Source organism: Octopus bimaculoides, chromosome 1 (assembly GCF_001194135.2).
Source record: "Octopus bimaculoides isolate UCB-OBI-ISO-001 chromosome 1, ASM119413v2, whole genome shotgun sequence".
Classification (NCBI taxonomy): domain Eukaryota; kingdom Metazoa; phylum Mollusca; class Cephalopoda; order Octopoda; family Octopodidae; genus Octopus; species Octopus bimaculoides.
The window spans coordinates 146,740,579-146,751,031 of record NC_068981.1 but is presented as its reverse complement, the minus strand read 5'-3'; the positions used below and the strand labels follow the sequence as shown (position 1 = coordinate 146,751,031).

The 10,453-nt window shown below is 37.2% G+C and overlaps 1 protein-coding gene across 3 annotated transcripts in view; it reads left to right on the top strand.

Annotated features, from left to right (window-relative positions):
• LOC106883579 (ATP-binding cassette sub-family C member 4) overlaps positions 1 to 10,453 on the top strand; it is a 146,239-nt gene that overhangs the window by 114,706 nt on the left and 21,080 nt on the right. For all 3 annotated transcript variants that reach the window (XM_052971339.1, XM_052971338.1, XM_052971336.1), the window contains exons 12-14: positions 344 to 525; positions 3,206 to 3,302; positions 5,732 to 5,941. In XM_052971339.1, the coding sequence (XP_052827299.1) occupies positions 344 to 525; positions 3,206 to 3,302; positions 5,732 to 5,941 (489 nt within the window). The remainder of the gene's footprint in view (positions 1 to 343; positions 526 to 3,205; positions 3,303 to 5,731; positions 5,942 to 10,453) is intronic.

The following is a 10,453-nucleotide window of genomic DNA, read 5'->3' as shown; positions in this document are numbered from 1 at the left end:
TATATATATATATATGTATGTGTGTGTGTCTGTGTTTGTCCCCCCAACATCGCTTGACAACCAATGCTAGTGTGTTTACATCCCAGTGACTTAGCGGTTCGGTAAAAGAGACTGATAGAATAAGTACTAGGCTTCCAAAGAATAAGTCCTAGGGTCGATTTGCTCGACTAAAGGCGGTGCTCCAGCATGGCCGCAGTCAGATGACTGAAACAAGTAAAAGAGTAAAAGAGTATACACACATACTCATGTATGATCCTTTTGTGTATAAAATTTTTATCTAAATTCTTATTGCATTGCTTCATATCATTTTGTAGTGACACATTTGATATATATTTTCTTTAAGGATCTGTCCATCTTGCCAAATGGTGACTTCACATTGGTTGGTGAAAGAGGTATTACTTTAAGTGGTGGCCAAAGAGCTCGTGTAAGTTTGGCACGAGCTCTTTATATGGATGCTGATATTTATATTTTGGATGATCCATTGAGTGCTGTAGATACTAATGTTGGCAGACACATTTTCAATAAGTAAGTTTTCCATGTTTATTCTTATTTGTGTAGTATGTGTGTTTGTCTTTTTTTTTCTGCTCTCTTTCACTCTCTTACTCTCTCTCTCTCTCTTTTTCCCACTCACCTATTCCTCAATTTCTTTCTCTCCATCAAATTACATTTTGTTTACATTAACTTTTCTTCTTTTTTGTTTTTACTGTATTGTTGTATGGTGATTGTTGCTGTTTATCCTTATTCCTACCTGGATTTATGCAGATTTATGATCTAAAGTGTTCCAGCCATAATCACCTCCTTTTTATTCAGCCATGGTTTATCCAGGAGTACATCATACAATGTGGTCTTCCTAATTTTTCAGACAGTAATGTGTGATTTGAGAGAATTTAGCTACTGTTTTTAACAGGTCAAATAATCACATGAATTTTTGTTTCTTTGGTGACATACCAATCGGACTAGGTGGTCATAGACGGTGTAACTCAGGTACTGAGGTTAATGTTGACAATGGCATTAAAAATAGTGTATGCTAAGAAGACCCGGCAAGCCAAGTGAGATCGTTGCCAGTGCCCCTGGACTGGCTCTTGTGCAGGTGGCACATAAAAGACACCATTTTGAGCATGGCCGTTGCCAGTACCGCCTGACTGGCCCTCGTGCGGGTGACACGTAAACGCACCCACTACACTCTCTGAGTGGTTGGCATTAGGAAGGGCATCCAGCTGTAGAAACTCTGCCAAATTAGATTGGAGCCTGGTGTTGCCATCTGGTTTCACTAGTCCTCAGTCAAATGGTCCAACCCATGCTAGCATGGAAAGGGGACGTTAAACGATGAACGATGATGCTGTTTTTATAGCTTTTGGCTCCTGATCTCACAGAACAAAGGCATTAGAGCCAGAGGCTTAGCAGGGTTCTAAAGTTATTGGGAGCAAGCACATAAAAAAAAAAGGTGTTGTGACACATACCAAACAATTTTTAATTTATTTCTCAATTATTAAAATGGTGTCAATTTAGAAAAATGTGCTGGGCTGAGGTAGTGGTTACTCCCCTTGCTCTCCTATTAGCTATTCCACTGATTAGAGCTCTGACCGTCCTATCTTATTTGTAGACCAAGTGAATAAGGAGTTACATTGTTAAAATATCTTCCCTTGTTATTGTGAATAAATGCTAATAGTTGTTAGAACATTTTCTATTGGTTCTCAGATAAATTTGTTCTTTTTTTCTTCCTATTTATTTTAATCTTTTTGCTATGTTTTTTGAATTAACATGTCATTTCAAAAAACATAGGAAAGGATTAAAATAAATAGAAAAAAAGAACGAATTTATTTTTATATATTTCCTTAACTTTGTGATCTTTGTATATCTTCTTTTTTGCATACAGAAATATGTATGTGTGTGTGTATACCTATGCTGATATTATGGACATGCCGTGAGTGTATATGTGTGCACATAGGTATGCGAATATGTATGTGTATTTACTATGAGGCAGTAAGCGATCAGCTTTAACTAGAATTACTATGTTTCATCTTAAGAAAATAGAAATAGAGTGTCCAGTAGAGCTGTTGCAAAAAATTTGCCTCCTGGGCATGGCAAAAATTGTCAGGCAAGTATTTGATTCTTGAAGAAAACAAGTAGCTTGGTACCAAAGGCTACAAGATTCCAGGTATTCCGAAAACACCTGTATTTTTTTCTAATTTTAGCACAAGGCCTGCAATTTTAGGGGAAGGAATTTGTTGATTACTTTGACTGGTACTTTATTTTATCAACCCTGAAAAGATGAAAGGTAAAGTTGACCTCAGTGGGATTTGAACTCAGAATGTAAAGAACCAGAAGAAATGCTAATGATTCTGATGTTTCTGATTTAGGCACATGGCCATTAATTTTGAGAGGAAGGTTACCTTTTGTACAGCTGGTGCTATAATAAAATTTAACTTTTTTGTGTGTGTGTGTGTGCTGAAGACTGTGCCGAAGAGAAAGATATTTAGGCTAAATATGCTTTCCCAGCTTGTGAAGACTTATTGAGGCAAGCGAAAGCGAAATTGGGATGGCACCTGTGCCCAGCGTCGCCTTTCTGGCACTTGTGCCCATGGCATGAGTAATGGACTTTCGAGCGAGATCGTTGCCAGTGCCCCTGGACTGGCTCTTGTGCGGGTGGCACATAAAATACACTATTTGAGCGTGGCCGTTGCCAGTACCGCCTGACTGTCCTCGTGCTGGTGGCACGTAAAAGCACCCACTACACTCTCAGAGTGGTTGAGGTTAGGAAGGGCATCCAGCTGTAGAAACTCTGCCAAATCAGATTGGAGCCTGCTGTAGCCATCCGGTTTCACCAGTCCTCAGTCAAATCGTTCAACCCATGCTAGCATGGAAAGCGGACGTTAAACGATGATGATGATGATGAATTGAGATCATAATAATTTTTCTTAAAAAAAAGATACAAAAACAAAAAGAGGGAAATAAAATAGTAAAGTGAAACAGACACTATAGGTGAATTTGAACACAAAGTTGGTTAGTTTTGAAAGTATGATCAACAGAATAAACCAAGCTGAATATTATTGACCTCAATCTAAGTGAGCTTGTAAAAGTCATGATCACATCCCTCCCTTCTTTGACTAATTAATAAATATAAAAGTTAAGATCTATTTTACCTCAGGGTTCATCTAATCAATTGCTCTCTCTCTCTCTCTCTTTCTTTCTTTCCTAATTATAGTTGCATCAATGGATACTTAAAAGACAAACCACGTATTTTAGTGACCCATCAATTACAGTTTTTGCCAGATGCTGACCACATTATAATCCTTGACCAGGTATACTTATTTAATGATAAATTAAAAATTTGCTGTGCCTTAATTTAAAGTAACTTTACACCCTGTTTGTAATTAACTGCTTGTAAGCAATCTAAGGTGAAATGTTTAAATAAGAGAACATGAAGGTTCAGTTTGTACCTAACCTGTGCAGGACATACAGAACTGGGCTGTTGTTGAACATGCAGAACTGGATAACATATCTGGTCATATATGGACAAAAAAGGGTTTCTGTTTCTCATTGACAATGGTGATTCATTATCTGGGGTGGAAAAGAAAATTTGTCTAAACATTACTTTTAATGTCTGCATGATACCCATTTGTACTATTTAGATGCAGGTGTGGCTGTGTGGTAAGAAGTTTGCTTTCCAACCACATGGTCTCAGGTTCAGTCTACCTTGGGCAAGTGTCTTCTACTATAGCCTCAGGCCAACCAGAGCCTTGTGATTGGGTTTAGTTGATGAAAACTGAAAGAAGCCCATCATGTGTGTGTGTGTGTGTGTGTGTGCATGCATCCATATGTGTGAGCATGGGTATGTGGGTGTGTGTGTGTGTGTGTACTACTGTCTCCTTGCCTTGACTTCATGAGATAATTGAAAACGAATGTCACCATCATGCAAGTAGTGTCTTTCATTTCCAGTCTTTCATGAAAACATAACAGGGACTGTTATCTTATTTGGAAACAAGTGAGGGTTGGCAACAGGAAGGGCATCTGGCTGTAGAGAAACCCACCTTCACATATTCCATCCAACCCCTGCAAACATGGATATTAAACAATGATTACAATGACGATGATGATGATGAGATGTGAAGCAAAATGGCCACAAATATGGTAGCAATAGAAGGTGTTTGCTGCAATAGCAGTGAACATGACACCTTCACCACCGAAAGAATTTTTTGAAAGCATTAAATTAAAAAAAAGAAAAATATGACAATTAAACAGGCATACACAGTTATAAACACAGAGTTGGAGTGTTTTACTGGAGTTCATTCTGTTGCAAATATTCATATCAGATTTCCAGTCTGAGGATAACTTCTGCTTTTTCTCCCATCAGTTTTGGAAGCCCTGAAAAATAAAGGATTCTGAGTGCTGTCTTTCCCTTTCTGACTAAATGGTAAAAATAAAGAGTTACAATTTGAGAGGTACTTAAATGACAATAACAAAAGTGCTACCACCACCACCATCAACAGCAACAATAGCTCATCTTTTGCTAGTGTTGTAAGTCAAAGAGTGGTACTTTGTTTGAGCCGACTTCAAGCAAAACAAGTGTAGAAGTATGTTATAAAAAATAGTACCTTTCTGCCTGTGGAATTTCCCTAAGAAGCAGTCAGAAGGAAGTGACATACCTCTGGTTTTCAAAGTCATTGGTACAAATGCTGTCCTTTTGCAGTACAAAACAGGCTGGTTGTGAGTAAAGAGATGCCTCCAAATAACATTTCATTGGGTGGGATTTGCTGACATCCAGGTCTTGATGACCTCAATGACCATATAGAAATCCTGGAGTTTTATCCCTTAGTGGGCGGAGAGAAAAGGTCAGCCATATTGAGAATCCAAAGTAGAAGGTTCATGTGCTACATGTGTGATAAGGCCATTTGAGAGAACTTCTGCTGAAAAGAAGAGGAAAGGCAAAACAAGAAAATGGAGCTCAAGAAATGAAGACCATGGCTGTACCACTTATTGTTGCAACACTAATTGCAGCTCCAGGACAGAAACAGACAAACAAGACTGCTTCATTCTCAGTGTCTGAAATATTTTAAGGTAGATCACTGTAAAGCTAAAGGTTATGTTCTTCCATGTGCAGAACTACCAGAAATTATGGTGCAAAGGTACAACCCATCATCTTTCAATAATGGAGAGAAGATGGATCTTGGAAGATAGAGAGAAACTATAGGGGAGAACAAGAGAAAAAAATGGCAAAAGGAAGCAAATGAATGGAAGTTCCTTGGAAAGTGACAACAACTCCTCTGGAATGCCTAAACCTTATGTAAATTTAAAAGGAGAACTAGAGCCTACTTGGTTTGATTCTGAACCTACAAGAGGACAAAATAAATACATTACTGACTAAGGAGATGGGGAATGAATGTCAGGCTGAGGCTGAAGATGATCAAGGGCAATCTTAGAGACTCTTGTTTGCTGAAGATTGCCAAAATTTTGGATATCCTGATGTTTTCTTAGTAGAAACTTCTCATCCTCTGTGTGTTTGAGTTCTTTTACTAACTGTTTAAATAATTTTTTAGCTCATTCATTGTATTGTACTTTGTTTTCCCCCCATATCCCATTTATTGCATGTATAAACATCCCCATATGTTACGTGACCCTTGCAACAACAACAACTGCTGCTGCTGCTGCTACTACTACTACTACTACTACTACTACTACTACTACTACTACTACTAAATGATTTTAAGATTTTCATGCATTCCATTTTCAGGGAAAGCTTGTTGGAGAAGGTTCCTTTGATAAGCTCTTGGAATCAGGAGTCAATTTTGCTGCATTGCTGAATAAGAATAATAAAGAAGACTCTGAAAATATACCAAAGTCTCTTTCTTACATTGATTTAAGGGAAACTTCAACATCCATGACAGACATCTCAAACAGGATTGGTTCCATGTTGTCTTTATGCTCAATTGGGAATGAAATTGTAAGAATTTTAATTTGTTATTATTTTAATTTGGTCTAATTTGTTAATATTCTAATGGTTTTCTGTCTCTTCCTTTCAATCAGTTTAATTATTATGGCTGTGTGATTTAAGGTGGTGAGCTGGCAGAATTGTTAGCACAATGGAAAAAATTCTTAGTAGCACATCTTCCATCTTAACGTTCTGAGTTCAAGTTCCTCAGAGGTCAACTTTGCCTTTCATCTTTTGGGACAGATAAAATAAGTTCCAGTTGAGTTCTGGGGTTGGTATAATCAGTTAGCTCTTTCTCCAAAAATGTCAGGCCTTGTACCTATAGCAGAAAGTATTATGACTGTGTGATTAAGAATTCCCAGATTTTATTCTAATGTGTGTTTTCTTGGGCAAATGCCTTCTACCATTGCACTGTGTCAACCCAGACCTTGTGAGTGAAATCAGTTAGACAGAAACTTTGTGAAAAGCCTTTGGATTGCTTGTGCCTGTTCTTGGATGATAAATCTAATCTATCACCTGGTTTAATACTACCACCTGGCTCTTCAGTACCTTTAGTGGAGTTCTCTCTGTTGCAACCATTTGGACCAAGTCTCTGAGCTGAGTATGACCTGATATCCTGCAATAACATATGAGTTGTAGTTTACACTATTTACATTATTTACAATTGACGGATATTTTTCCTCATCTTGTTTGTTGTTAACACAACGTTTCGGCTGATATACCCTCCAGCCTTCATCAGGTGTCTTGTGGAAATTTTGAACCTGGGTTCGAAATTTCCCCAAGACACCTGATGAAGGCTGGAGGATATATCAGCCGAAACGTTGTGTTAACAACAAACAAGATGAAGACAAATATCCGTCAATTGTAAATAATGTACATAATTCCTCATCTTTTAAATATAGAACTGAGTTGTAGTTTCTTACCTATTTTTCTCTCACATGTTTTGAAAAATGCCATGGATACTACCCTTCCTATCTTGACTAAATTTTTTTTAATATTTCATAATTCTGATTAATGTTCTATCAATTCCTATTATTTTTGTTTAACTTGCTATTAATTCTTGTTATTGTTTTAATCTTCTACCCATTCCCATTATTATCTTAATCCTTTTGATACCACCACACCTGAGACTGCTTCTGGGTCTATGATAGAAACTTCTTATTTAAAGTGATCTAAATTCAAGCTTTCTATCAAAATTTCATTTTTGTTTATGGTCCAAACACCAGCTTAATGATGAAGTTATTTTAACAAATTCTCCATTATTTTCAAAATTGAGACAAAGGCATTGAATTTCAGCAGAAATATGGTAACAACAAAGATTAAGGTTCTATCAATTTCTGATATTGATTTAATGTTCTATTGATTCCTTAGATAAAATGTTAAAATGAGTAGAAGCAGTGCTAATGACATTTGTGGATCAAATGCAGCTGATGTTTTATGAATACCAAGAATTGATAGCATGTTAAACCAAAACGAGAGGATTGGCTCCCATGCTGGTGGCACATAAAAAGTACCATCTGAACATGTTCAATGCCAGGTCCGCCTGACTGGCTCCTGTGCCGGTGACACGTAAAAAGCACCATTTGAGTGTGGTTGATGCCAGTGCCACCTGACTGGACCCCATGTTGATGGCACATAAAAAGCACCTACTACACTCTCGGAGGGCATCCAGCTGTAGAAAAATTGCCAGTTCAGATTGGAGCCTGGTGCAGCTGCTGACTTTCCAGACCTCAGTCAAACCGTTCAACCCATGCCAGCATGGAAAATGGACGTTAAACGATGATGATGATGATGATGATGATTAAAACAGAATTATAAGATTTTTTTTTATAATTTAGTCGAGAGGAAGGACAGTATCCATGGCATTTTTGAAGAATTTTCAAAACTCTTGAGAGAGAAATAAGTAAGAAACCACAACTCAGGTTATTGCAAAATATTGGGTTAAATTCAGATCAGAGACCTCGTCCAAATGATTGCATGCCTGCAGATAAAATGTGAGTTAGTAGTAAATTCCAGAGGGTGTGTTACAATTCTGGAAAGAAAGTGTTTAGTGAGTTTCAGGATGTGAAATACAGTAAGGATGAGAAGAAAGTTAAGCAAGAGGGCCCACGTGGACAAAGTATGCAGTTGACTAATTTAGGGAAGCAGAGCCATTTTAGTTACATAGTGCAGAAACAGCAGATTTGTAAAATAGTATGTGAAACTGCTGATTGAATTTTTAGCAATTAACAAAATTGTTTTTGGATAAGAGCTAGAATATTTGTGTATAGCAGCAGCATTGTCTTATACATATGACTTTATAGGAACCTGGCAGGCGTGAAGTGGATTCGATCCACTTTACCCATATTTGAATAGCTAGGCCGAAGCGGTCTCCACCACTTGATCTTTTTCTGACCTCTTCTGCTCCATCTAGAATTGAGGTAAACAAGCTAAATCCTTTGCACTCACTGCCCTGCTTCATGGCTATAAAAACAGGACACTCCAAGAAAACTTCCTCTTTCTCTCTTTAGTCACCAGCTTGGTCGCTGGTCGGTGGCGACTGGACATCTGAAACCATGGACACAAGCAGGCATACGAACTAGTAATTCCTTTTCTCTATAACCCTACCATCTCTCTCTATACAATTACTGCTATAAAAGAAGGAACATACAGATACAGGCCTAAATCCTTAACCTTGCATGTTTTATATACTATTACACTGGCCTACCCATCGTGGTATGGCAACATAGAATGTAACGGCAAAAATAGATATTATCTTATAAAAAATTATCTCAATCAATCAATCTTATAACCGTTACAACTTTGTAAAGAGTTAGGAATTATTTCAAAGCTGAAATATTTGGGAAATTACAAAGACTCTGATCTTTGTAATATAGTTATGTTTTATATATGTGGGGTTGCTATAAGAGATTATTAGAGATTGTGAGATCTAATTTTTTTTTGTAGTAATTGTGAAGAATTTAGTTGTGTGTTATCCATGACTAGGCTATGTGAGGAATTGGGTTATTTACTTGACATATTTTATTTTGTGTATGATTTATTGTTGTTACTACTGCTGCTAAAAACAACAGCACTGTTTTCACCAAATTTCTTAAGTACACGAGCCCTACTGATGAGTGGCATAGGAAAGTAGTTCTTCAGCAGATTCTAGTTTGTAGAAATATTCAAGGTGACGGAGAAGGTTGTTTTTTTAATGGCTGTCTCCATGACCTTAGAGATGTTGGATAATAGGATGATAGTTTTTAGGAATAATAATACACTTTAACATATTGTCAACGATCAGGATATATTGATATTGGTGGTGTTGTGTGTGAGGGAGAGGGAGAGTGAAAAAAACTGAAGTATTTGGTGAGACAAATACAACTATCACCACTCATGAAACATCCAAACAAATTACTATGATTATGTAATAACTTTCACTTCCCACTCATACAAGAAATATACTAACAAATTAGATATTAATCTACAAGCGAAATTGTGATGGCACCACTGTTCGAGTGTGATCGTTACCAGTGTTGCCTTCCTGGCACTTGAAAAGTCATTTGAATGAGTTCGTTGCCAGTGCCACTGGACTGGCTCCTGTGCAGGTGGCACATAAAATACACCATTTTGAGCGTGGCCGTTGCCAGTACCACCTGACTGGCCTTCGTGCTGGTGGCACATAAAAGCACCCACCACACTCTCGGAGTGGTTAGCGTTAGGAAGGGCATCCAGCTGTAGAAACTCTGCCAAATCAGACTGGAGCCTGGTGTAGCCATCTGGATCACCAGTCCTCAGTCAAATCATCCAACCCATGCTAGCATGGAAAGCGGATGTTAAACGCTGATGATGATGATGACGATAAATTGGTCAGTTAAGTAGGTGAAAGTATAATTAATGATTAAAATATTATAAGAGCTAAATTATGCTTACACATGTGGTAAAAGCTTAATAATATTATTATATTTCTTCTTAAGTAAAATTTTTATTGGTAAGTGTAAGAGACAACACTGGATGCACTTCATCTTTGGTTTTGAAGGAGCTTTAATGAAATCTAGCTTTTCTATAATTTGCTGAAGTGTTAACGCGTAAATCATGAAGTAAACACATTAATTTTTTTTTTTTTATGTTATTATTATTATTATTATTAAGGTCACTGCCTGGAATCGAACTTGGTATTAAGGAAGGATAGGAGAATATTAGATTTATAAGCCCTAAAATTCACTCCATAATTGCCCACGAGCATATGGCCTAGTGGTTAAGAGCGCAGGCTACCAACCCCAAGATGCCGAGTAAACACATTAAGTTATGTAGTTTGGAGGTATATAAAAAGAGAATTTGTGACAAATTAAGTTTATATAAGATGCGCTCTGTATGATGAATTATTGATAAGCTTTCAAATAAAATGATGAACTGCTCTCACTTCAAATCTACACTGACTCAAAAACACCTTAGAATGGCCATATTATAGATTCTCTCACACTATATATGAGCTTTCTACATTAGCTTTGTAATCTCATAGATACTCTCAGACTATATACAAGC